Consider the following 27,169-nt stretch of genomic DNA (forward strand, 5'->3'; position numbering starts at 1 on the left):
AACCCAACTCATACAACGTCGAACGAACTTAATCTCTTGCTTTCGTCCACTGTGATCATCTATCTAGTAAGTGTGGAGACAATTGGGTGCAATTATGGATAACCTCCTCGAGTTAGTTGGAACATTGGCAATGGGTCTTTAGCTTTTGACTCTATAATTGGAGCAACAAATGATAAAAAGTTTTTCTCAGGTATCTTCGAACCTCTTGCTATAATTAGTCAGCTTTACAGGAGCTTAAAATTGTGTTCTTTTGCATTTCTGAATATCTTTGGCTCATCATTTTAAACAAAAAGATTGAATCTTTATAGCCGTTTTGCTAGTTTTAGCTAAACTAGAAATTTGATAATTTCCCACTTGAAATCCTCGTGTGCTTGCAATGGTAGAATCTAGAAATTTCGATCAAGCTTGCAATGGTGAAAAAGAGAACAGGGGAGGATTGGTAGTAGTTCTCTAATTCTAAATAAATAAATAAATAAATAAGGAAAAAGGAAAAAAAGTAGAAGAAGAAAAGGAAAAAAAAATTAGAAAAGAGAACCCTATGATAGGTTTTTAAGGGGGGGAGGGGTAGGTTTCGAGAATGGGTGTAGGGATTGAGTGGCAGGCTTTGGAATGGATGCACATAAGCCCGAGTAGAGTTCACATCTCAAAAAATGAAGAGCGGATTGCTAAGCAGCAACAGTCATTCCCCTTCTCAATGGGTTCCCTAGTCGAGGTCATCAACAACAAAAATGGCTTCTAGTTCTGGAGTGTCTGGTATCTTGTCACCTTTCTCCGACTGCCTCCTTCCTCCTTTTCTTCTGCAAGAAGCGCAAATCCAAATTCCACCCCAATAGTAAGGCCTATGTCCAGTACCACACCCTCGTCGCCGAGGAAGGCACTAGCGTCCCTCTCCATGAGTACGTCAATGTCGAATACCTCCGCCCTTTGCCTCTTCCTGACCCTCTTTCTTCTGAACCCTATTTCGACCTAGGCGACGTTGTCGATACTTACTATAGGGACGGCTGGTGGACTGGTGTCGTCACCTCTCTTCTTCTTCAACACCAAGACGCCAACCACCACTACCACCACAAAGCAGCCCCAATCCCCTCCTCTTCTGAGGTTTGTCGTCACCTTTCACAATCCACCCAACGAACTTCACTTTGCTTCTTCCCAATTGAGATTTCTCTTTCTCTTGCTCCCACCCAGTCTCAGAGAGCTTTCAGTTGGAGCAGTGGGTTGAATATCATTTTCTTATCTTACGATCCCAGTAGTGACGTACCCAAAATACCCTTACTTAATTTCTCAATTAGAAGATTGATTGAAATTACATGGTGGCGTCGCCGCGGCGTTCCTCAATTGGAACCGCTAAACAAGTATAGGGATTAAAATGGACAAAAAAATTAAGTAGGAACCAAATTAACACTATATAAAAGTTTAGGGGCGAAATTAGCCATTTTCCCTATATGTTTTTATCTGGAGACTAAATTTGGGTCGGCAGTCGGGGGTTGGGCAGCTAGCAAAATGGATAATATATCCAGTACATGTGTATAGTGCGGTTGGATCGGGTTACAAACTTTGACTGGCCTAACTGACATAAGGCGGAGCCTTTTTTTTTTTTTTTTTACCTGCCTAACCGAATACAACTTTCTATGCTTCATTTTGAGTAGATCCATCAATCGTGCCTAATTAGTCAGACTTTCATAAGTTTGAGGACTTTCATAAGCTCGAGTTTAGCTCATTTAATTTGTAACATTTTCGAGTTACGAATTAATCAATGTGAAATTCATATTCAATTCACATAATATTCAGGTTGTGAGCTTTATTCGGATTTAATTCAAACTCTCTTATTGCTCTTTAATTTTCTTAATATAATTACTATAACTATTAAGTTGTAAAATTAATTTAACATTTCCAAAACTACTACATAAAAACTAAACATGAATAAATAATAGTTTTTAAAAAATATACAAATAAAAAATTTTCAACAATATTTATATTTAATTCATTCAAAATACATAAAACTGGTAATAAAACATGCAATCATAATCTAATACATTTTCAAAGGTTGAAAATTCTTTATAATCTTGTGATTTGAATCCAAATATACTTAATGATTTGTGTTTCTAGACCAAAAGAAAATTAGCCAATATTATATCAATACAAAAATTTACTCAACCATTAAGAAAAGTTAGAGATAAGTTATGCATTACTAATGTTGGTTCTCAAGAAGTTAGTAGAAGAGTCTTCAGATGTATTTTTGTATTTTGTAATTTGTATATATTTAGTATTTAGTAATAATATATATAGAATTTTGGATATATAATTATACATAATATCAAAATATAAATATTATATATAGGTAATTAAAGGGTCGCACTTATATTGAGTTTAAGCCTAATCAGGCCCAAACTTAACTCGTATTTAATTTGAACCTAATTTTTAGACTCAAACTCAGACCAGTTCACTAAACTCAGACCAGTTCACTAAAAGATCGGACTCATTGGACTTTTTCTCCCTACCGAACGATCGAAGTCGGGTTGGTCTGCCCCATTGACAATCCCAATTTTGAAGCACTTCTCTTCTAGTTCTGCGAAAAGATAAAAAAAATACCCCTGACTGCCATAGGTAGAGCTTTGTGGCCAGTTTCGACATTTCACCAATCTGACCACGTTTGTTCACCCTGATCCATACTGAATTAGCATTTGGTCAAAACACAGAAGTTGTAGTGCTATATCTTAGCTTTCCAACGGCTCTGAAAACACCTTAATCGGACTTCGGTAGTCTGAGTTATTGTCGTTTACGCATAGTGCAGTTAACTAGCCTGAATGTGAGATTCTGGTTCTGTAATTTGAAATTTTGACTTGGATACACTATGAACTGGATTGAGTGGTCTTCATCAAAATTTTAGGCCTTTGTTTTAGCTTCGAAACGATATAAATTTCACCCTAATCCGATAAGCGTAGTTTCGGTTGTGCCCGTTACGCTAAGCGACGGCAAATCTGTCTTTTATTTTATGACTTAAACTTCATTTCCGGACATTTTCCTAACTTAATTTTGTACTTGTATGACTTTGAACCTATTGAATGGCTATTGAAATGAGATGATTTTTGTGTGTGACTTTGGGACTGATTGAGGAAAAAGAATGAAATCATAAATGGTTGAAAAATAGGTAAATACAAAGGGCGTGCCGCCCAAATTTACGCTTGAAAACTAGGTAGATATACTTGCGACTTGAGTAAGACTTGAGAGTTAATACCACGTGAACCATCTAGGACAATTGCGTCTTCTTTTATCGAGGTATATAAGTTAGAATTTGGTCAAACTTGTACCCTTGAGGAAATTAAAATAACGACTACTTGAAATATGTTTTCCTCATTCTTTCGACTCCAATGGGAGTTCTAAAGTTTTAACCGCTTCCTTACCGAAACTAAACGAGCGAGCATGAATTTTTCGAGATTTGATAAGTATCTTGAATACTACATAACGAGTTGCATTTATTTAATTTTCTTGAACCTATGTTTCGAACTCTAGAAAGGTTTACATTCGTAAATGATATTTTATCGCATATTTGGACTCCAACTAAGAAGTTGGACCGGAACGTGATTTTTTTTTAGAGACACTAGACTTTTGGTGAGTGCTTCCAAATACCTGATTGAACTGGACACTTGTTTTCAATACTTGACCAATGTGATTTAAGGATATGTACTTTATTTGATCGGGTAAGAGTGTACTTTATCGCACTTGCCCTAATGTGATATATACTTGTTTATTATTGCAATTGACTTGATATACTTGTACTTGAGTTGTAAGTGCGGAGCGGCAGTATGTACCACACTCAATCCTAGTGGGAGGTGCCTCTCATTCCCGTCTCCGTACTTTTATTTTGATTCAGTCAATTTGAGATGTTATCTCATCGACATCTTGGGGATCCAAACTTCACTGGCTAGTTAATCGAATCGAACCGGTAAGACTTGGTCGATTAGATAACGAACCATGGGTAGTTAGTGATGTCGAGTGGAGTGCTATCTCCTCACTAATCGGTATACTCAAGTATTACCACCAGTGCTTAGTTGGTGTTCGGACCCGGTAAGGGGGTTGAATGGTGGATAAATTGGAATTAAACGAAGTACTACTGGATTGGTTACTTTACGTGAAAGTTGACGGAGTGTCAACTAGTACTTGATCAAGCTTTGGTGAAGCAACGGGAATTTGGCTCCTGAGAGCCATCTGTATCCTTATATTTTGATTGTTATGCATAGTGTTATTGTTTCTTTTTAAAAAAAAATTTTACACTCGTTCCTTTTGAAATTGGCTGCTTGAAGTGTATTGTTCACTTTTATGAACTTGTTATGCTCGTTCTTTTGCTACGTTGATACTTGTACTTTTAAATAATGATCAATTTGCTCTTTGGAATCTCACTGGACTTTTAACTCATTCCATTCCATTTATTTTCCTTACAGGGGGTACGAGCGAGGCGTGAGACTTGTACAAACTAGTGTAGTCTAACTGTTTTGAATTTTGACTTGTACTCGCGCTATCACTCGCTTATGATGATTTGTACTTGGATTATATACACTTTGAAGTATTTCGGGTGTATAGAAACTTTGTATCTTGATTTGTGCATCGATGTATATTATAAGGTTGAATTGCGATATTACTTATTGTCTATAGATGTATGTGTGAGATACGAGTGAGTGAGTTCTGGCGAGAGTTGGGCAGGCGGTCCGCCGAACCCTTTGGTACGCCCTAGGGGGAGGTGGGGCCGTCACACTAGCGATGCAGTGCACTATTTGGAAATTACTTGTATTTCGAATTTAAATGATCTAAGTTTAGTATGGAAAACAATAACACAAATGATCAACTCACATTTGCTCACTCTAACAAATGATTCGCATGTCCTTCAACCCTCAAATGTTTCATTACTTTGATTTTATAACCATATTGAATAAAAGGAAACAATCAATGTAAAAATTTAAGTAGACACCAACATAGAAAATCCACATTCACATGTTTCTTATATCATCATCCTAAAGGATATTTTTTCGGTGTTTTTATAATATATGGTCATGTACCATAATGTTGTTGTCCTATTTTGTAAATACCATGTAAAAGAAAAACAGAGGAATAGAACAATTTGATCATTTAAATCGAAATGGTCAAAGCTAATATCTTAGGAGCCATTTGATTCAAATTTTAAAATCACTATCCGTATGTAATAAATTGGGTAATGACAATGAATTTGATAAAAACTCATAAAATGCTTGATAAATTTACGGTAATGGATTTTAGTAATTAAAAACTAGAAAAGTAAAATATTGGATCTATTTGAATGATGTGTTTTTTTTTGGTAGTTTCTATAAAATTTTACTATATAGCATACTATAGAATTTTTAGAAAAATTCATGTACTTGTATGTTTAGGAAATGTATAAAAGACTTCTTCTTTTTCTTTTTTTCATTTATTCCTCCCTCCCCACAGCCGCTACAGTACTCTCGCAGCGCCATCTCTTTCCCTACCTTTTTTTTTTCTCTTTCCTCCTTCCTCTTCGTCCACTCCTATCCACCATTGTCCTTTCCCATATCACCCATTTTTCCCATCCTTTTTCCTTCGCCATCCTTTCTCCCTCAATCTCTTCACCGATCTCACTTTTCTCCCTTCTCTAATTGGTCGCAAGATCAAAACCAGTTGCAACTTTAGTTGCACAACCAAATACAACCAATGTAGAAGGGAGAGGAGATGAGAATAGGTGAAAGAGGAGGAGGTAGTAGGGGAAGAGGAAGAAGAAGGAGAAGAAAGATGGAAGAGAAGGGAAAAAATGGAAAAAATGGAGTAATGATTGTTGGTGGTGGGTTGAGGTAGGAAATGAGGGAGGAGAAAGAAATGGGAAAAAACTTTATATGTTTTTAAAGGTATGTATTTTAAAAAACTTTGGAAATGTTTTTAAAGGATTATTGTGGGCAAAAGTTGTAAAAAAAAGAGCTTATCTATTAAATACAATAGTGCAAAATACAGGGCTTCAAAACAGAGCCAATTATTCTTTAATAGTTAGTTATGAAATAATTATGAAACTATAGAAGGGGTTTATAAAATCCATTAACTTATCAACCTTAGACAAATAAAAGTATTAGTATGTTTAAAAATTGAACCCCTTATTAAGCACCTCATTCTACTTTTGAAAATATATAACAAATTCCTAAAAAAAGAAAGACAAGAAATACATGTAAGCATATTATTGATCTATATGAGGAAAACCTTACCTTACCCTTCAAATTCACATTCCACAACTTTAACTTACCCTTTAAATTCACATTCCATCCATACATTTTAGTCAACATTGGTGGTCCACAATTTGTGATCCTCAATTTGTCAAATTGCACCAAAGTCTATTGGGAGTAGATTGGACGAAAACTAATTTGTTAAACTCATTTTGGTTGGTGCAAGTAATTTAATTTGTCATCTTTTAAGGTTTTTTTTTTTTGGTGTAGGAATCTTGTTTTGGGTGGTGTAAATAATAATTTATACTAGATAGAAGATATTTTCTTGGGATGATTGGAGAAACCTCCTGTGAGCTTTCTGATTATTTCAATGATCGCCCTTTATATTTCAAAAATTACACTAATATCTCTTGAGATTTATTATCTTATAACATCTAGATCCAACAAACAATTAAAAAATAATATCAAGAGAGAGAAAATAACATGATTTCACCATTGCCCCTTATCTATTATATTATTTAGTTAATTTAATACCAACCCACACATTAAAAAAATATTAGAATTTATCATCAGAAATCAAATCACATATAGTATCAAAAAATAGTATATCATTATATATATATTTCATTTAATGTAAAATCCAAATGACTTTTTTCACTCATAGATCTATTGTCAAACATCAGTAACAACAAATAATCAAAAAAAAATCTACAACCAAAATATTACAAAAAATAAATTTTAATACCATAAAAATTCAAAAATTACACTTAATATGTTGACGGGATACTTATGATGTTAAAGTGTACACTTTGTAATGTTTCAGTTGCAAATGTTTTTAATTATTTGCTGTTGATCACATTTGATAGTCGCTATGTAATTGAAAAAATAATTTGAAACTTGTATCAAGTGAAGAATATAGAAGATATACTATTTTTTGATACTATATGTGACATGATCGCTAATGATAAGTAGTAAATTTTAGTATTTTTCTTTAATGTGTGGATTTGTATTAAATTAACTAAATAATATAGTAAATGAGGGGTAATGATGGAATCACATTATCATCTCTCTTCGAATGCCTATTTTTAATTATTGATTGGATGTAAATATTAGTGTAAGATAATTAACCTCAAGGAAAGTTAGTATAATTTTTAAAAATTAAAGGGAGGCCAATGAAATAGTTGGAAACCTTTGGAGAGGTTTCTGAAATTTTCCCTATTTCCTTCTGCTTGAGTTTCACATGCTTAGTCGATGAGGTGGTGTTTAATTTCGGCACTACCACTCGGAAATAGGAAGCCGCTAAATGCTACGAACGACGGGGTTATAAATAGACAGGAGCCCAAGTGCCTACTTCCTTTTCACTTAACAGGCACTAACCTGAAAACGCTATCTCGCCTGCCTCCAAACTCTCATTCTCTCTCCTTACGATGGTGGCGGCGTCAACACTTCTCAGATCCCCCTTCCTCTCTTCTCCATTATATCCTCAACCTCACCAACCCACCGCCTCTAAACACCCCACAACCACCCACTTCACCACAGTCAAAGCCACTGCCTTCCCCACGTCCTCACCTGATCCTTCGGCCGGCACCAGCGCCTCTCCACAAGCCATCAAACACCGGCGCCCAACCAATGAGAACATCCGTGACGAGGCGCGCCGACACACCTCAACCCATAACTTCTCCGCCAAATATGTCCCTTTTAACCCCGACCCGAGTTCCACCGAGTCCTACTCTCTCGACGAGATTGTCTACCGGAGCCGCTCCGGTGGGCTTCTCGATGTACAGCATGATATGGATGCATTGAAGAAATACGACGGCGAGTATTGGCGGGCCCTTTTTGACTCCAGGGTTGGGAAGACCACGTGGCCTTATGGGTCCGGTGTGTGGTCCAAGAAAGAATGGGTCTTGCCAGAAATTAATAGTGATGATATCGTCAGTGCTTTTGAGGGAAATTCGAACCTTTTCTGGGCAGAGCGTTTTGGCAAACAGTTTCTGGGCATGAATGATTTGTGGGTCAAACATTGTGGGATCAGCCATACTGGGAGCTTTAAGGACTTGGGGATGACTGTTTTGGTGAGTCAAGTGAATCGGTTGCGCAAAATGAAGCGGCCTGTGGTGGGAGTGGGCTGTGCTTCAACCGGGGACACGTCTGCAGCGCTATCCGCTTATTGCGCCTCTGCCGGGATTCCCTCCATTGTGTTTCTGCCTGCAAACCGTATATCCATTGCTCAGCTGGTTCAGCCTATAGCGAATGGGGCTTTTGTCTTGAGCATAGACACTGATTTTGATGGTTGTATGCAGCTGATTCGCGAAGTCACAGCTGAGCTGCCTATATATTTGGCAAATTCATTGAATAGTTTGAGGCTGGAGGGGCAGAAGACCGCGGCTATTGAGATTTTGCAACAGTTTGACTGGGAAGTCCCTGATTGGGTGATAGTTCCAGGTGGAAATTTGGGGAACATTTATGCATTTTATAAAGGGTTTCACATGTGCAAAGAACTGGGGCTTGTTAATAGAATACCAAGGCTTGTTTGTGCTCAAGCTGCAAATGCCAATCCGCTTTACTTGTACTATAAATCAGGCTGGAAAGAATTCAAGTCTGTTAAGGCTAATACTACATTTGCTTCTGCTATTCAGATCGGTGACCCTGTCTCTATCGATAGGGCGGTTTTTGCATTGAAGAATTCAAATGGGATTGTTGAGGAGGCGACGGAAGAGGAGTTGATGGATGCTATGGGTCAAGCGGATTCCACTGGGATGTTTATATGTCCTCACACTGGCGTGGCATTGACTGCATTGATAAAGCTGAGGAACAGTGGAGTTATTGGGCCAACAGATAGGACCGTGGTGGTGAGTACAGCTCATGGATTGAAATTTACCCAATCCAAAATTGATTACCATTCTAGGGAGATTAAAGACATGGCATGCCAGTATGCAAATCCGCCAGTACAAGTTAAGGCCGATTTTGGTTCAGTCATGGATGTTCTCAAAAAGTATTTGCTGAGCAAAGATTCCAAGTACTAGACCTCATATTATGACTTGTGAGCATGGTAAGTTTTGCTCATGTATTCCTGTCATGTTTTTTGATTGAGTTTGATTTGGCTTAGATGCTGTCATTGTCGTCATATTTCATTGGCTTACTTCTTGAAGGATTTGGAGCTATTCTGCAGTTCGGTAGATTTACTGCAGAAAAAGGGAAAAAAGAATGCAAAGTTCAGTAGATATAGGAGCGTACGTGAGGTTTCACTTCTAATCTAAGAACTGCATCATCCCTTTGACGTGATAAATTTTTTTCCTTGGGAACTTTATCTTGAAATAGCCGTTGTACTTCATAGTTAGAATCTTAGATAGGGCCATGGTACAAGTTATTGTTGAATTTCTGTAATAAGCTAGCCCTTTTTGTAATAGATTGCTAAATCTTTGGAGTATCTAGTGTACTGTTTTCTTTATTGCCAAAAGAGGTCAACTCTAGCATCTCGTATAGCCAGTTACTAGTTTTTTTAAGTTATTTCAGTATTTCCTGTCAAGTAGGTAGCTTCCACAAAGTGACTTAATTGCAAATGAAATGTTTAATTTCGCTTCTGCAGTGAAGTGCTTTAATAACTTGTGGAACTTGGTTGTATGTTGTGTTTACTTTTGTGTTGTTAATGATGATGATTGGTTGATCCTGCCTGTTTGATTTGATGGTAAAGCATTAAGTTATTTCTACTTTTGTCTTTTTAATGATGACGGGTGGTGGATTCTGCGGTAATCACAAACTCATTGGATACGTGCGAGAAAGACAATCCTCGGCTAAGTAGAATTGGAATCCCTGGCTGCAACTGCTCTGATTTACAGCCTCCCCGGGCTGAATGAATATTCAGGAACTCAGACTTGGTTCCTATCAGGAAGCTATTGTGTAAATGTCTGAGGCCTTTCTACTGGAAGGCAGAATCTATTTGCTGAAAGCATGGGCTTGAAATGGATAACCTGGATGGTCAAGAATCTCCACTTCTTGACATGTCATATCATACCATACGATATTAATATGTAAAAGCAGTTTATGAAGGGGTAGGTATTCTCTGCAAGTGCTTGGAATTTGCAAGATGCAGTTAACACTTCTATCAGGAGCATTTCAGGTTCAGTGAAAATATTATTATCAGGGAAATTGTACATCAACTGCCCATGCTTTGCAAGCTTTCACATAGCCAAAGTTGGAAAAAATTCTATGCGTTGGTATTTGATGAGATTAATATGCTTGAGGTTTTCTGCTGTGCATTCTGAAACATCAATAGCAGCAGCAGAGCTTTTCCGTGGCTCTGGTCAGCCTCTACAACCACTTATTGTGACAGAGAGTTCGAATTGTATGGGAACTATAATCAATTTTAGCTCGAATGGTTTGTAGAGGAACCCTACCCTTTCTAATCCATTCGACGTGTGCAATTGCGCATGACTCTTGAACCCTGAAGTACGTTGTACATGAAATTCTTCGGTAAGCATGGTGGGGAAATAAACTCCATTTCTCCTGTCCATTTCCCCATCTTGGGAATGTAGTTTGATATAACTTGAACCTCAGGAAGAATTTTTACAGTTTTTACTTGATCGTTTCACAGAAACCACTTTTCCGTTGAATTTTCACCAATCTAATTTATTCTTTAAACTTTTGATTTGGCACCACCTTATCAGGATGCCATCTCTGAAACTCAGCATTCGGTAGCATCTTCATTCTTAATCAGCATAATATAACTTGGATCGAAAACAAAAAGCAAAAGATAATCCCATTATCATCCGAAGCTTAAAAACAGCTCGGATTGGTTTGAGTGCTCACTACTTGCCGGATTAACGATAATTTAAACTCGGCAATTGAGAACTTGGATCAATGGTGGAATCGGGCAAAACCAATTACGCATTATGAATTGGACAAGTTGGTGTGTATTTTTAAGTTCTATCATGACAAATATGTGTACGTAATGCTTGGTGATCGCAACACTTACAAATGAACTGGTTGTTCCTACGATCTGGGAATGATGGATTGGACAAAAGCAATCGTACGTACTGGGGAAAGTTTGCGATTCAAGTATATTGAAGGCTAGATATGTAAGAGACGTTTCACCTACATGTAAGCAAGGGTTAATGTTAATAAGATCAGCAACAATAATTACTTTTCGCACAAAATGTAATCCTTCACGTACATAAAGATAAACGGTTGTTCCTTAATCAGCAAATGACATGGTCCACTGGCTAGCTAAACGTTAAACTACTTGAACAATAGGATGGCGAAGGTAGCATGACCGAATCAACCAATGGGCCGGCATGTTGAATTTGACTATTGAAGTACCAATGAAAACGATTTTTATGTAGGTTTAATATTTGTTGGTAATGAATAGCATGCAAAAAGAGGTGGCGGAGGAGGTTTCTAACCTTCTACACCACAAATCCAAGGCCCGTGACTACCAAATTCTGCCAGAAATAAAAAAGCCAATATGCAATCACGGGCTGGCGTTATCCCATGCGTCCCCACCATTTATCTGTAGCTCCACGCTCTTGACAGTAGTCCCACCTTTCCCTTCTTTCATATCATGATATAAACAATGATCTGCTTCTGCCTATAAATATAGAGGATGCTCTAGTGCTCTATCCCACAATTAAGCATTACATTGAGTTTATTATAAAGAATTTCTGAGTTTGCGCAACTGTATCCCCGATGGAGATGAAACCTTATCAGAATATCTTTGTTTTAGTTCTTTTCCTAGTTGCTTTTGCTAGTAATGTCGTGGTAATGCATGGCCAGACAATATGCAAGATGTCGGCTCAGGAGCTGATGTCGTGCAAGCCAGCAGTGACTCCTCCCGAACCGTCCGATCCTTCATCTGCCTGCTGCGCTGCACTTAAACATGCAGACGTTGCTTGTCTTTGCTCCTTCAAGAGCTCCAGCTGGTTGCCTTCTCTTGGAATCGATCCAAACCTCGCCACGCAGCTGCCCGAGAAGTGTAAACTTCCTCATCCAGCCAATTGCTAGGGAGTGATTGGAATGGAAAAGGGCCGCCAATTGACGGAAAAACTGTGTGTTAATGTTGACAAAAACATATATCCAACTGTACTCCTTAAGTCCAGATGCTCCACTGGAGTAGTTCTGCATGCATGTGTTTCTTTCAGCTGCCTATGCTGTGTTACGGTCTACTGCTGTTTATGTTGCCTGAATCAAGTTGGCATGCAGTGAGCCAACACGTCTATTTGTACTGTCTTCATGCTGTCTGCTTAATGAAGTTATCAATTTCAAAGTTCCAAGTTTTTCCTAATTTTGGAAGTTGATCATTACGGACACAGGATTAATTTCTAGTTCTCACCAAAGAATTGGTGGAACATAACATTGCACCTTGTAGCAGGTATTCAAAAGGCATAAACAGAACAGTACCCCAGAGAACTTAGAGCTTTGACAATTGAAGATGAGCAGTCAGTCAAATGCGCAGCGGTTCGCGTGTAAATAAACTGGAAGAGGCAATAACGGTTATCTGAACAATTGTTCCTCAGCTTGTAACACTATTGTTTAAACAAGTTCCAATTTTTTTTTTTTTTTAACTACTTGTACAACTTTACAACTAACATATGATATTTAGTTACTATTACAAAGTCGCAGAACTAGTTGACAATAAACTACTAGTTGTTCAAAAGGTGCTACACTGTTCACAAATAGTTGTTACGGTTATACTCGAAACTGTTATTGCTCCTTTTCGAAAAACCTAACCATTTCAGTTAAGTAGCGGAGGAGTCTAGAAACAACATAACCCTGGTTTGTTTTGACTTCTACCAATCCAGATAATTGTATGTGTTAGAAACTCCGATTTAATTGTATGTGTTAGATAATTGTATGTGTTCAAGAAAACACTTGTCCGTGCTTAATTTCGCTAGTTTTAAAACGAGTTGCCATCTTTTCAAACTTGATTGAGGACTCGCGCCATCAAGAAGACGTGGGAGTTCAAAGTTAACTTTGGTTGTCAAATCATGAAAACCAACCTTGGGGAATGAAGTTCCATCAATCACTGGATTTCAAGGAGGAAAAGTATTGCTCATACATTTGGAAAAATTAAAAATTTAACGCATCAGCACAACTATTTGTAAAAGAAAAAGCCGAACAGCTTGTGTAGCTTTAACTCATCATCACTTGTCGTTGACAATGGGGGTTGCCGGAAAGGTGAATTGGAGCCCATGCACCGACAAATGTAGGAAAGCTACAGTCTTTGGTAATGTACAACATAAACACCAACCTGGGTCTAATATGATGGTTCTAACTGCTGTTGATAACCCGTAAAAATTGTTGCCCAGAAAGATGACCCCTGAAAGTGATGGACTCACTTTGCCATATATGAGCCAAAAAAAGATACCAGTACTGGTCTTCTTTTTTTGAGTTCTATCCACAGCACATATTACGGCTTCACAGCTTTGGCTTTTAAACCAACAATTTGTTGTACTAGCAAATTATTAATCTTGACTTTTGGGTCCAAGGCGATAGTGACCAAAAGGGGGATCTTTATTATTGTGTATTACTAATTTATTATCATCCCTTCTTTCACTTGCACTAACTGACAGAGAGGCAGGGAGATGGATTCCAGGGAAAAGAAGCTTGAGCAGTTCAAAGGTCAAACCAGACTTCCTAATTTTGCAGTCCCTAAACGCTATGATCTCACTCTCAATCTTGATCTTCAAGTTTGCACTTTTTCCGGTATTGTGTTAATTGACATCTCTATTGTCCAAGCCACAAAGTTCCTGGTCTTGAATACTCTTGACCTAGCGATTGATGATGTCTCTTTTACCAGCTCCGAAAACCATGTACGTTGTGCTTTGACCCAACTCGTTTATTTATGTCGGATATGATTGAGAGTTCTTGACTTTTGTTTGATTGACGTGATTAAGGTGTTCTTTATATTGCAGAATCATATTCCAACAGATATTATAGTTGATAATGGGGATGAGATACTTGTTTTAGGCTTTAATGACTCCTTAGCAACTGGAAATGGAGTTTTGAAGATCTGCTTCTCTGGAACTCTTAATGAACAACTGAAGGGCTTATACAGATGGTGCTCTCTCTTTTTCTATCCTTTGTTTCTTCGATCATTTGAATTGGTTGTCACTCCCATAGACAAATCAGTCATTATCCGAGAAGGAAAGCTCATGAATTTAGTTTTGGAGTCTTGCTAATTGGAGATAACAAGCTTTTCAAATCAGAACCAGAAAATTGAGCTTTGCAGTTTCGCTGATGACTACATCAATGAAACTCATGAGCTCACTGGATTGAATTCTGACTTTCCTAACATTGGAACCTAACTTTTGCAGTACTTATGTGGACGGAGGAGTGAAGAAGAATATGGTTGCAACTCAATTTGAAGCAGTGGATGCAAGACTATGTTTTCCATGCTGGGATGAACCAGCTTTCAAGGTTGATTGGTGAAAGCGCAGTAACTAGTGTGCATTCTATTAGCTGTTTCTTTCTTGAATAATGATAATATAGGAATTTTACATTGAGAATTTGGATACAAATATAAAGGCACTTGAGTTCAGGGGAACTTCATTAGTTTCAAATGATCTTTCACAAATGAGTTTGACCTTGAAGTTCTGACTTACTGATTTGTTGTTAGATGTTGAGGTCTTGATTTCAGCTCACCTGTGGTATGTCCATCATGTAATAAGTTTGATGGAAGTGATAGTTACGGTGTTTCTCGTGGTATTAGTTTTCTTGGTCTTCAGTCCCTAATTTTCAATAAACTCGGGAACTTGAGTCTCAAGCATAACAGGAGAATACTGAAGTCTGACCATTTAGGACTCAGACATGTTATGTTAAATGTGTCTTAGTGTTTCAAGGATGGAGAGTTTCAAATCAGAGGACTGGCGACTCAATTGTATTTGAATAGTTGTGTCCAAAGTCAATTGTCAATATGGTGAACAATTTCCATTGAGCTGGAAAACTGTGAATACTGAAGATCAGCTACAAGCAGGATGCATGCTCCGACTAGAAAGTTCTCAATACAGCATGTTAATGAATTATGTGACGTTTGCCAGTCCATTTGCTTTGTGAACTCTATGGTACCAAAAAAGTTGATATAGAAAAGGACTTTTTAACATGGTTTTTGTAGTTAGTAATAACCTCAAATTTTTTCTGTCTTGAAGAATTTGGTTTGTTTATCAAGTCTACTGCAACGCTTGTCTGCATGTTGGGTTGAAGCCAACTCAAACTTTTGGCTAATGACTTCTTTATATAATATAAAAGTGCAACTGGGTGCAACATATTCTCTGCTTGCCTCATCTTTTCCTTGTTAGCTCTTTGACGTTTATGCTGTCAACTGCTTCAAATCGTAATTATCTACGAAACTGATCTTATTAGATATGCTAACTACACATTCTTTCCAGGCTACCTTTAAAATAACATTAACCAATGTACCACTAGAGTTGACAGCATTATCGAACATGCCAGTTTCTCTGGAAAAACATAACGGGCGTCATAAGACTATTTACTTTGAGGAATCCGTGGTTATGTCAACATACCTGGTTGCAGTTGTAGTCGGACTGTTTGATTACATTGAAGACACAACTGACGATGGTAAGCATATAATTCAATTTGGATATTATAATATGATTGTTTTTGTATCCCCACTTTATAAATTCCCTCAATTGTTTCTGCAGGAATCAAGGTGCGTGCATACACTCCTGTTGGTCAAAGTGAAAAGGGAAAATTTGCTTTAAAAATTGCAGTTAAGGCACTTGAATTCTTCAAAGAGTAAGTATCTTATCTATGATGCTAAAGCAAGTAAAATGCACACCAGATGTATTGTCAATGTTTTTCAAATGCTGTCCGTAATCATAAGATGGTCAACTGACTCAGTGACTTCAGATTAGGGTGTTGCATTTTGTATGCCTATCATGTAGCTCGATGTGAGGAAAACCTTTTCGCTTTCAGGAAAATCAATTTGAAAATCTCCAAAGGATTTACATTGCTAACCCATAAATAGTTAAACTGAATCATGTGAAGATAACATTTAGACATAAGAATCGTATGACGTATTTAAGAATTAGTATGATTATGCAAGGAAAGATGTCCATGCATTCTTTGATAAATCATTATCATGATTAGAATTCAACGTCCTTATCTTATATGTTCAGAGAACAGGATTTCTTCATTTGTATTGTTCTTCGAATCATTGATTTTTTAGTTAGATCAACTTAGTATTTTCAACTGCTAATTGGCAAAGTGGAATATGCAGGTACTTCACATTCCCTTATGGACTTCCTAAGCTGGATATGGTTGCTGTTCCTGAATTTTCTGGTGGGGCAATGGAGAATTATGGTTTGATTATCTATCGTGAAAATGAATTACTTCATGATGACTTGCACTCTTCAGTGGCTAACACACAGAGGGTTTGTCATGACTTTGGCTGCATATTCACTTCTCTTTCTTTTTTATATTATTAGCAAATATTTAAAACCAAACACATTATCCCCGGAAATTCCTGATAATGCAGTGATGACATTGCTACCTGGTACTTTGTGGTTTGTATGGTATCTGAAGTCTTTTAAGTTTTACCCTCTTGGACTTATTGCAGATGACCATTGTTGTGGCTCATGAAGTTGCACATCACTGGTTCGGCAACCTAGTAACAATGGAGTGGTGGACTCATCTATGGCTTAATGAGGGTTTTGCTACTTGGGTACTACTTTCAGATTCCATTCTCTTTTATCTGCTTGATAGGTCTCTTCTCAATGTAACAATAGTTCCCTTCTTATGATTCTTTGCAAACGTGATCCTTTCAGGTGAGTTATCTAGTTACTGATATTTTATTCCCAGAATGGAAAATTTGGAATCATTTGCTTCAAGAGACCACTGATGGGCTACAGATGGATGCACTGGAACAATCGCACCCAATTGAGGTTAAAAGAAAAACATCACGATCAACCAAGACTGTTCCATGTGATTCAGTTCTTGTTTGTTCACATAAAGAATGTTGCAGGTGGAAATACACCATGCTCGTTCAGTCATCGAGTACTTTGATGCCATAAGCTATAAGAAAGGATCTGCTGTCATTCGAATGTTGCAGGATTTTCTTGGCAATGAAATATTCCAGGTAGGGAAGTTAGACAATAACTTGTACAGTATTTGACCAACGGAATTAATTTCTTTGAAGTTCATCTCCCTCCAAAATGACATTATATATGGCCATTTATAGTCCTAAACTTATGTACCCAACAAGTTCAAAGGTAGAAAACATCTTTAGTGGTCAGAATTTCCAACAGCTATTGTATCTACCCTTCCGGCTATCTTGTGCATTTTAAATCCACAACAATGCTACTCCAGCACTATTAATTTTGATGACAAAATCAACCCTGCCACTCACCTACCACTTTATCCTACTCCTAGGCTTGTTCTGTTTATTTGCACCTTTGAATGTCTATCAGAGGCCTGGAAAGGGAAAGAAATACCAACTTCCTGATCCTTCCTTTTAATAGTTGTGAAAATTTTGAAGAAGGAACTTAACAATAACTTGTGCATAGAATTCTCTCTCTTTCTCTGTTATCTCTATTCTCCTCTATTTCTATTTATCTCATCTGGATATCGATTATTTGAGACCAAAAACGATACTCTTGAGAGTCAGATATGCTGGCCAACCAGAAAATCCAAAAGTAAAACAGAAAATATTGATTATTTAAGTAATAAGAACTCCTTTGTTGTTTAAGAAGTGACGTCTGCTCATTTCATGGTATAGTTGCTATGGAACAGCTAAACTCCTCCATAAAATTGTTGTGCTTAAATACAATTATCTATATTATACCAACGTCCAAGCATCCCTTAGAAAAACTTCCCTAATTGGCACAAGTCAACTCTATTTGATTCGAGGAAATGGAACCTAATGTAGCAGCTGTTGACTCATCCTCATTCCTAGCTCCTTGTGTTTATTGATACTATTGTTAAACAAATAGAAGACTAAAACCAGCCTCACCTGTTAACTGTTGTATGCTTTTTGGAGTCAGAAGTCTTTGAGTTCATACATGGCAAGATATGCCTGGGGGAACGCCAAGACAGAAGATCTATGGAGTGTTCTGTCCGAAGTATCTGGTGTTGGAGTAAGCAAAATCATGAGCATATGGACAAAGCAAACAGGCTATCCAGTTATCTCACTATCATTAAAAGATTGCAGTCTGGAATTTAAGCAGGTTTTCATCTTCAATGAAAATCACAAGTATCAAAGTTTGGATTCACTGTTGATGAGACAAATTTGTATTACTGGAAAATCTTATATATTTCTTATCTGTTTTCAGACACAATTTCTGTCTTCTGGATTGCATGGTGATGGCCGGTACTGGATCATTCCAATTACCTTGTCCCTTGGTTCATATGATAGGCGCACAAATTTCCTCCTTGAATCAGAATTTGGAGAACTGGATATATCGGATATTTGTCATACAGGAGGCAGCTCAAACATGCATCAGAAGGAAAGTGCAGAAGACTTTCAGGAGGAATTCTGGATAAAAGCAAATGTCCACCAAGCTGGATTTTATCGGGTGAAATATGATGATGGCCTCTTAACTCAACTGGCTAAAGCTATAAAGAGTAACTGCATATCAGCAGCAGATGAATTTGGTTTGTAAAACCTCTTTCACAATAATCTCGAAAATTTTGATGCAGCAATGCTTTTGAACTGACTCACTCTCTTGAAACCTGATCAGAGCTAAGCGGTGGGCTTCACTTTTTTTATTGATAGATATCAAGCAACTAACTTGAAACTTTCACAGTAAACTCAGTTTTGTGTCAGAATTGCTCATTTAGCATGCATGAATGCGTTTGACAAATGATTGTATCTAGGGAGAAAAGTAGTGACAGCTTATTCTTTCCTGTCACGTAAGTAAATTACCTGTCAGACAACATAGGTGCAGTCTTTTAATTTTTTGTTTCATTTGCACGGTGTTGAATAAGTTCCTGTGCAGGCATTTTGGATGATACATTTGCTCTTTGCGAGGCTTGCGAGATTCCATTATCATCTTTGCTTTCACTGATTGAAGTATACGAAAAGGACCTCGAGCAGATCACATTGTCAAGACTAATTGATGTACTATTTTCTCTTCAGTATGCTAATTTTTTACATGCCTCAGAACACAACTAATTCCCGTGATGTTCATGACAGGTATGTCAAAATGTTGCAAAAATCGCTCATGATGCCATCCCAGATTTGCTGGCCACTCTGAAACAATTCTTTATCAATCTTCTACTATTGTGTGCAGAGTAAGAGTGGCTTACATAAATGATCATAAAGCTTGTCTTGTCTATTCCATTTGTCTCCTGAGTACTATTAAGAACTGCTTAAATGTAGTTGGTTCTACCTGTTTTCTCTGAATGCATGTCAAGGGAACCATATTCATAAAAAGGATCCATCAATCGAAAAAATGTTAAAGATTTTCAACTCTGTAGCTTTCACATAATTAACATGGTTTATTTACCATAACATCGATATTTTTACTAGATATTAATGTTGATATTTCTATTCCCTGTTCCTGAATTATGGAAGTCAACCTTAAGTAGATCAACTCCAGATTCATAGCCAGGCAAATTGATCTCATAAAGCTTCTTGCCTGGACCCCCTTGCTCCTCCAACATTCTTCTCCTTAACAATTTTTTCTCCATGGCTACTCTTCCATATGCCCCATCTCTTCAGCCTTCACAAGATTCACTTGCCATACGTGCAGAAGTTTAGGTTGGGATGTCGTACCTGGGGAAAGCCAGTTAACTGCCTTGATGAGAGAAGAAGTTCTGATGGCTTTGGTTCGTTTTGGTCATAGAGAAACTTGTGAAGAAGCGTTAAAGAGGTTCCAAGCATTTTTGGATGACAAGAAAACTACAGTTCTTCCAGTTGATACCAGAAAGGTAACTGGAGGACTCAGTTTCCAGATCTTCTTCCCTGTGTTTGTGATCCATTTAATGAGAATGTTCTGCAGGCTGCTTATATTGCTGTGATGAGGAATACCAGCAATGATATTAGGAATGGGCTTGAACATCTTCTAAGGTTATATAGAGAAGTTGACGCAGTGCAAGAGAAGACTAGGATTTTGCGTAAGAACCAGTTAACTTTTTCCAGATGAGGGGGCCAAGTACCTTGTTGATATGAGAAACTTTGTGTTTGGATTGTAAATTATTACACCTTATTTACACACACTAACTTGCTTGTATCATCAACACATTTTTCAATTACCTTTTTATCTCATATACATCATATCAAAAAAGTGCTACAGTATTTTTTTCACAAAATTATCTCAAATAATTTACTATCCAAATACTTCACCTCCTGTTGTTCACCTGTTTCTACGTCCTTTTCCATGTTGGGTTATGAAAGTGCTTGTTTTTTCTAGGATCTTATGTTTCAAATCTGTAGGCTGCTTGGCTAGTTCTTCAGACACAACCATAGTATTGGAAGTTCTGGATTTCATGTTTTCTGATGAGGTTGGTATATTTGGTTGAGAACATCATGAATATTAAGAAGAACATTTCTGTTTCCAGTTCAAATTACAGTCACTGATGACATTATTCTTCCATTATAGGTTCGCAGTCAAGATATAATATATGTTGCTTCGGGAATAAGCTTGGAAGGCAGATCAACAGCCTGGACATGGTTGAAGGTAGGCATCAGAGAGTTAAGAAAGTTTTTCGATAGAACCTTGAACAGCAACATCGGAAAAGTTGCTGCCTGGAAACATTTCTCTGTCAGGAAATTCAGAATCATAAACGCCTTGGAATATTGACTCTGGATCTTTACTCAAAATCTTTTGCATAAAAAGTATATGCATAAACTATCCAGGATAACTAGAGATGGTATTTCAGGACTTGTGGTATTTACTTTCTTTTGCACACATATATATATGTTAGATTCCAGATATTGTGTTTCACTGAGTCATATATGTCTGGGATCAATGCAGGAGAGGTGGGATATGATCCTGAAGAAATGGGGAACTGGTCCCCTACTCCACCCTCTCATTAGAAAAATTGTTACACCTGTAAGTGACCGAGTCTGTCAGAGTTAATTTCTACCTTTTCCTCAGTGTTTCACTTTCCTTGAAGTCGAGAAGGCTAAAATATGGAAACGAATATGCATGATTGCTTTTAGTCTTCATCCGTCATCTCCCCCTTACTTCTGGGCTCAATAGAAAAGTAAATTTTGTGGATTATACTTGGCGAGTAGGCATCCTATGTGGGTGGGTATGCCATTGTAACCACTGTCATGTGCATCAGGAGTTAATGATAAGCACCGCAGTACATTAGGAAATAAGAGAGAATGATTGAAAGAAGGTAGCAAGAGGAGTTATGCATGTACCCACCCTTGTGTTCCTTTCCAGAGGCATCAGCCCGTCTAAAAGCGTCTTCCCATTTCAGTTTTGCAGCCACGAGATGGCAGATGAAATAGAAGCTTTCTTTGCACCCCGAGTGGATCCTTCATTCGCTATGAACGTGAACCAAAGCCTGGAGATCCTTCGAATTAAAGCGAGGTGGGTTGATTATGTAAAGCAAGACGCAGTTCTTGGAGAGGTAGTCTCCCAATTAGCCAGCCAGAAATGATTGCCGTTGCCTTGGTAGTTACAAGTACGCGATGTCTGTTGAAGGACTCTAGAGCAGCACCTGGCTGTTTTCTGTTTTCCAGGAATTCAACTTCTCCACATGCTATTTATCATTCTCGTCTTTAATGGGAATAAGGGGAAGTCAGGTTTTTGGACAAGTTTTTTACCTACTAGTTTTTTAACAACTTTTGCTACAGGAACCCCAAAAAACTTCTCAAAATTTTTTACCTACACACTTAAAATATCCAAAACACAAAAAAAAATAAAAAATCCCTTCTCCTTCTCTTCTTCTTCTTCCTCCCCCACCCCAACCCACCACCACCTCTGCCGCCGCCAATCTTCTTTTTTTTTTTTTTGCCCTTTTTCCCTCTCCCCCTCTTCCTCCCTTGCCATCCTCCATCTGTCTTGTTTTTTTTCTCTCTGCGTCTCCCCCACTCCTCCCCCCACCACTTCCCCTTCCCTTTTGGCTGATCTGATCGCTAGACCAGATCGCACGGGGGAGGGTGAGGGTGGCGGGGGAAGGGGAGGAGGGGGGAGAAGGAAAATTGCCAAAAACAAAAAATTTCATTTCGCTGCTTCATCTGCCGGCAAGAGCAAGGAGAGGAAACGGGAGGAGAAGGAGAGGAAAAATGTGAAAAAAAGAAAGGGACAGAGGGAAGATGAGAAGCAGGAAGGGGAACGGGGGAGGGGGTGGCGGGGGAGAGGGGAGGAAAGGGATGATGGGCATAGGGGGTGGCGGGGAAGGGAGTGGGAGGGATGGCGGCCCAAGAGGGGTGGCGGGCAGAGGGGGGGAATGGGGAAGGGAGTGGGAAGGGGGTGGCAGGGGAGAGGGGAGGAAAGGGGTGGCGGGGGAGGGAGAGGGAGGGGGGAGAGGAGAAAAGAAAAAAAAAAAGAAGAGAGGTGGTGCTGGAGGTGGGAGGCAGAGGTAACGGGGAAGGGGGAGGGGGAAGGAAGAAGAAGAAGAAGAAGAAGAAGAGAGGAAAGAAAAGAAAAAGGAAAGAAAGAAAAAGAAAAAGAAAGAAAAAAAAAAAGGAAAAAAAATTTTCACCTTACAAAAACTTCTACAAAATTTTTCACATTACAAAAACTTCTATAAAAAAGTTTTTCACCTTACAAAAATTTCTACAAAAATTTTTCAAAAACTTCTACAGTGCACTACAATAAAGTTTTAGACAAACTCCTAAAAAACAGGTTCCAAACAGGCCTTTAGTAGTGTAGTACTCTTTTTATCGAAACGGCAAGACTTTTGCTTATTAACCTTATCTCAGAAGACACCTCAAAAACCGGCAACTCTTGAGGAGCTCCCAGGGACTAATAAATCCAAACCCAACCCCCCCAGAAACCGATGTGGGATGGAAACCCCACAGGGGCAAGCCAGTAGGGCCGCCTGACTACCCAGTTCCTCTAGACCCCAGTATAACTCCCCTGCGTGTCCCCATCGTTTGTCTTTTTACCGAAACGGCAAGACTTTTGCTTATTAACTTTATCCCAAAAGACACCTCAAAAGCCGGCAACTCTTGAGGAGCTCCCAGGGACTAATAAACCCAAACCCAACCCCCCCAGAAACCGATGTGGGATAGAAACCCTACAGGGGCAATTAGTAGTGTAGTACTCGACCGACTAGTAGTTGTTCAGTTCCAACTTCAATTTGAAAGTTGTGAGGGACACTTTGAAGGCGTGGGACTGCTACTCTTTGTGGAATCCCCGCCTTTGGTATTGGGACTAATTAGGATTAAATTGGGTTGTTAATCATGGTTAACAAATAGTTTCACAAAATCTGGTCCTGTTTGATACCTCTATTTAATGCTGAAGATTAATTTAGTCATAACTTTTTGAATTTAGTATATTTAGTGACATAAATGCATCATCACTTAATATACTATTAACCACTACTTAATTTGCGTAGACAACTTTTTGAATTTGGTATATTTAGTGACATAAATGCTTCACAGTTTAATATATTGAGCATTACTTAATTGGTGTACAAAATTTTAAGTGAAAAAAAAATTGCATTGAAATCTTCTTGAATTGACTGCACACTCACAAAATATATATTTGTCCTCTTTTAATTCGATACTTAAACACATCCTAATCGACACACTCATTCTCTTTTAATTCGATACACGCATATTCAAACACATCTTAATTATTCATTATTTTCTTTTGCACATGCGCACCCTTTTCTTTACTTGTTTCTCTTTCTCAAAATACACAAACCTAAGCAATTTATTTTTCAATTCAATGCTATAATTCAATTAGTTATCAAACAGATATATAATTTTATCAATTCAGCAACTTTTTAGATTTTAAACCACTAGCCCAAAATCTGGTGGCCACTATCAAAATATTAAAGTTTAGTGGGGTGGAAGACAACCTTATCTCCCATCAATTGGCACGTTAAAAAGTGGTTTTGCTTAAAAAAATTTAGGCGGAAGCATAGTGCATCCATTTAATTCGGTGATAGTTTAATCCCCTTCGGATTATACTTGGGTGTCTTTATGTCCGTCATTCCCTTTGGTATAGGGTATATTAGGTTATACACAGTCATCGTCTCTGATAAAAAAAAAAAAAAAAAAAAAAGCAACTGTTTAGATTTTAGACTTTTGAGTTTACCAAATCAATATCGGAAGGGAAGAGTTGGGAACGCCTATCATACGGTAACTGAAAAGGGTCAAGGTCAAGTCAATGACCCGTTATCGTAAATGGGAGGATAGGGAGCATATATATTCTGACAAACTGCGGTGCGGCCGGCGGGAGAAGAATTCCCGACTTTGCTGTTCAGAGCGTAATAACTCCAGTTGAATTTTACTAGTACGAAAAGGGGAAAAAAAACTGATCTTGGAGTTCTTATATCTGCATAAAAGCTTCGTTTATGACCTTTAACTCCTGCAAAAATCGTTGGTGAAATATTTTAATTAGGAGTTGTCTGGAATTCTATTTTGAGCTAGGCTTGGTGCATTAGATTTTGAAGCTTCCCATTTAGGGTTTGTCACTGGGAAATTCCGAAAGGCAGTAGTGTATTTACTAGCAAATGAGGAGCAGAAATAAACCTAACAAAGCCTCCACGGTCGAACTCAGCACTTCTGATCCTAAGCAACAACTGTAAGGCTTCTTTTATTCGAAAACTGTACTAGTCGTAAATTTATTTGGTGCCAACTTTTATTGTGAATTTTAATTATTAATTTTCCTTTTTTTTTTCCAGCTGCTATGAAGGAGAAAGTCTCCTTCGTCTCCTTGAGTTGATTCGGAGGTGAGTCTTGTTGTACATACTATGCCCAAAGATTATATTGATCTGATAGGCTTTGATTACAGGGAAATAGAATCTGCAAGAAATTTGGATAGAGCATTGCCTGAAAAAGTTTGGCTCAAGGTTGGTTCTTTCCCTTTATTATTATTTTTTTTTAAAATTAACTTTCTGCTTTTCATACTAAATACTAGTACTTGCTAAAGAGTTAAGGCAGTGGAAAAGCTTAATCTAAAATTGTCCATGGTTTCATTGGTGTGGGCAGCAACAATTTTCCGTAGGGGTCAATGATGTCACGCGTGTGCTTGAACGAATGCAATCTCTTTCTTCAGTGAAAAGCTCCCCTCAGGAGCAGTCTCTTCACGGCAGCCACAATATGAAGATGCCTTCGGTGCAACTCCAGGTTACTTTCTTCCATACCATTTTTCTCTCTATGTTCTTGACTTGTTACTCTGTGATATTATCACCATTTACATTATTTGCGTGATTTTTTATTGCAATTGCTTATTGGTCCTATTGGTTTTCGGATGTTTCATGCTACGATTACTTGGACTAGGTTTCGGTGGTTTGTAAAGCATACACGTAATTACATAGAAAGCGTTGCTGTCTTCCCTTTTCCTTCAGAACACCAAATCTCTGTGACATGTACATGCAATTAGAGGTCAAATTTCTTTAAATATAATTGAAACCTGATTAATGACTAACTATGTCCCAAGTGATCAATACTTATAATATGGTATGATGTTTTCCAAACCTTCAATGCCTTTCTGAATTTCAGAGCTCAGGGCGAGATGTCTTTCTGTTGGAAAATCCTGTGATATGCTCTTGCATGATGTACTTCCAGACTACACTTTACTATTGTAGCTCTAAGAACTCTCAGGCTTCATCTGAATCCAATCTGTGGCTGACTAGAAGTCGTTAAAACACTGTATATTTGCCTCAAAAACATATGGAAATAAAATCATGAAATCATAACATGTTGATGGATGTAGAAGACTATTAAGCTGACATTGTTAGTGTGGTAATACCGTTTAGACTCACATTTTGTTGATTTCTCTCAGCACCAAAATTTTTTGATCCTGGATTTTGCATATCAGACAAGTTCTCGAGATAGCATTTGGTTTATAAGCTTGAAATTTTGTCAAGGAATGAATAACTTTGATGCTTGTTCCTCTCATCAGGCCATTCTTTTAGCATCAGATTGCAACCCACGGTGGCTGTCAAAGCATTTGCCGAACTTGGCCCATTCTAGAGGGGTACCAATCCTGTTTGTCAGGGATAAGAAAGGGGGATCTTTAAGATTAGGTGAACTGCTCAAGCTGAAAACTGCAATTGCTATTGGAATTAAGGTGCATTTCATATGACTTCTATTTACTTGCACGTATCTCTCGTTTCACGGCATAGTTGTGAGCCAGAATGGCCTTTCACACCTCTCATTGTTGCACCTGAGACAGGCTAGAGGCAATGTCATCAATCAATTTGTTGAGAAGCTCCTTGACAATGAAATCCAGGTGGCTGTAAGCACTTGAATCGATTGATCTGCCTCATGACTGGAAATCAACCTTATCATCAAGAATTATGCTGGACGCACAACTAGCATCCATCCTTCCATAGACTAACAAATAGTTCGCTTGTAAAGTTTTGATAGGTTCACCAAATGAGTTGCAGCCCACGGGAATGAGAAATGATGATGTTAGGAATTTTGCAGTTGGGATCCTAAGTGCTACTATTCCATGTCAAATACAGTGTTAATCCCACCTATCATGTGAGGCCAGTGAGGGTAGAAAAAATTTAAATAAACAGCATATAACAAGTTAAATAAACAGGACACTTAATATAAATATAAGTGGCACTAAGGATTTTATGTGGGAATTTTGTATGCCATAAATTTTGGTAGTAGTTTATTCACGGTTTAGGTGTGAAACAGGTTTTGGTAACGTACCAAGTAAATCTTGAATTGGTGGCTTTAAGAATTTATTAGCATGATCGGCGTTTATGTTTATGGATCAAATTGGACTGGCTGGTTGGAGCTGAGCTTGTAACCAGCTCATGCATCCTAAATTGAAGTTAACGCTCACAGTTGGCATATTGTCATATTATTGTTTGTAAAGCTTCAACATCATGGAAGTCTTCCAAGTCTCAATTAATACCAACTACTACCATTTTGT

General features: G+C 38.0%; 3 protein-coding genes and 1 long non-coding RNA gene across 7 annotated transcripts; 3 read left to right on the plus strand and 1 right to left on the minus strand.

Annotated features, from left to right (window-relative positions):
• Window positions 1–7,536: 7,536 nt before the first annotated feature.
• On the plus strand, window positions 7,537–9,651 carry LOC140004224 (threonine synthase, chloroplastic-like). Its single transcript, XM_072046955.1, has 2 exons — window positions 7,537–9,243; window positions 9,344–9,651. The coding sequence occupies exon 1, from the start codon at window positions 7,622–7,624 to the stop codon at window positions 9,215–9,217; it is 1,596 nt and encodes a 531-aa protein (XP_071903056.1). The 5' UTR covers window positions 7,537–7,621; the 3' UTR covers window positions 9,218–9,243; window positions 9,344–9,651.
• A 3,889-nt stretch (window positions 9,652–13,540) lies between these two features.
• LOC140004229 (aminopeptidase M1-like) lies at window positions 13,541–21,915 on the plus strand. Of its 4 annotated transcripts, none has more exons than XR_003460826.2 (19): window positions 13,541–13,999; window positions 14,102–14,247; window positions 14,504–14,606; window positions 15,575–15,764; window positions 15,848–15,941; window positions 16,426–16,579; window positions 16,765–16,869; window positions 16,973–17,089; window positions 17,170–17,283; window positions 18,188–18,370; window positions 18,476–18,797; window positions 19,142–19,263; window positions 19,339–19,436; window positions 19,898–20,075; window positions 20,147–20,261; window positions 20,558–20,648; window positions 20,747–20,824; window positions 21,122–21,199; window positions 21,576–21,755. XR_003460826.2 is itself a non-coding variant. In XM_072046956.1 (19 exons), exons 1-19 carry the CDS (start codon window positions 13,772–13,774, stop codon window positions 21,756–21,758), a joined length of 2,676 nt encoding a protein of 891 aa, XP_071903057.1. In that variant the 5' UTR covers window positions 13,541–13,771; the 3' UTR covers window positions 21,759–21,915. The 4 variants fall into 4 exon arrangements, 3 of the variants coding, with proteins under 3 accessions (XP_071903057.1, XP_071903058.1, XP_071903059.1); XM_072046956.1 differs by having other exon boundaries at window positions 20,581–20,648; window positions 21,576–21,915; XM_072046957.1 differs by having other exon boundaries at window positions 18,191–18,370; window positions 20,581–20,648; window positions 21,576–21,915.
• On the minus strand, window positions 21,281–21,655 carry LOC140005848 (uncharacterized). The gene is made up of 2 exons (XR_011813394.1): window positions 21,521–21,655; window positions 21,281–21,418 (listed from the first exon to the last, which is right to left on the minus strand). It is a non-coding gene; the product is annotated as an uncharacterized lncRNA (long non-coding RNA).
• Window positions 21,916–22,726: 811 nt separating the features above from the next.
• Window positions 22,727–26,708, plus strand: LOC140005849 (uncharacterized). Its single transcript, XM_072046961.1, has 6 exons — window positions 22,727–24,859; window positions 24,960–25,007; window positions 25,070–25,127; window positions 25,267–25,404; window positions 26,183–26,350; window positions 26,456–26,708. Exons 1-6 carry the CDS (start codon window positions 24,789–24,791, stop codon window positions 26,528–26,530), a joined length of 558 nt encoding a protein of 185 aa, XP_071903062.1. The 5' UTR covers window positions 22,727–24,788; the 3' UTR covers window positions 26,531–26,708.
• Window positions 26,709–27,169: the final 461 nt, after the last annotated feature.

The sequence above is a fragment of the Coffea arabica genome, chromosome 4e, assembly GCF_036785885.1.
Source record: "Coffea arabica cultivar ET-39 chromosome 4e, Coffea Arabica ET-39 HiFi, whole genome shotgun sequence".
NCBI lineage: Eukaryota > Viridiplantae > Streptophyta > Magnoliopsida > Gentianales > Rubiaceae > Coffea > Coffea arabica.

Excerpts from the sequence above, each read along its gene's own strand:
- LOC140004224 (XM_072046955.1), top strand. The coding sequence starts at position 7,622 with ATGGTGGCGGCGTCAACACTTCTCAGATCCCCCTTCCTCTCTTCTCCA.
- LOC140004229 (XM_072046956.1), top strand. The coding sequence starts at position 13,772 with ATGGATTCCAGGGAAAAGAAGCTTGAGCAGTTCAAAGGTCAAACCAGA. Across the intron at positions 16,870-16,972 it reads ATGAGGGTTTTGCTACTTGG|GTGAGTTATCTAGTTACTGA; the intron begins GTACTACTTTCA and ends TGATCCTTTCAG. Across the intron at positions 20,262-20,580 it reads AGAGAAGACTAGGATTTTGC|GCTGCTTGGCTAGTTCTTCA; the intron begins GTAAGAACCAGT and ends TCAAATCTGTAG.
- LOC140005849 (XM_072046961.1), top strand. The coding sequence starts at position 24,789 with ATGAGGAGCAGAAATAAACCTAACAAAGCCTCCACGGTCGAACTCAGC. Across the intron at positions 25,405-26,182 it reads TGCCTTCGGTGCAACTCCAG|GCCATTCTTTTAGCATCAGA; the intron begins GTTACTTTCTTC and ends TCCTCTCATCAG. Across the intron at positions 26,351-26,455 it reads CAATTGCTATTGGAATTAAG|GCTAGAGGCAATGTCATCAA; the intron begins GTGCATTTCATA and ends CACCTGAGACAG.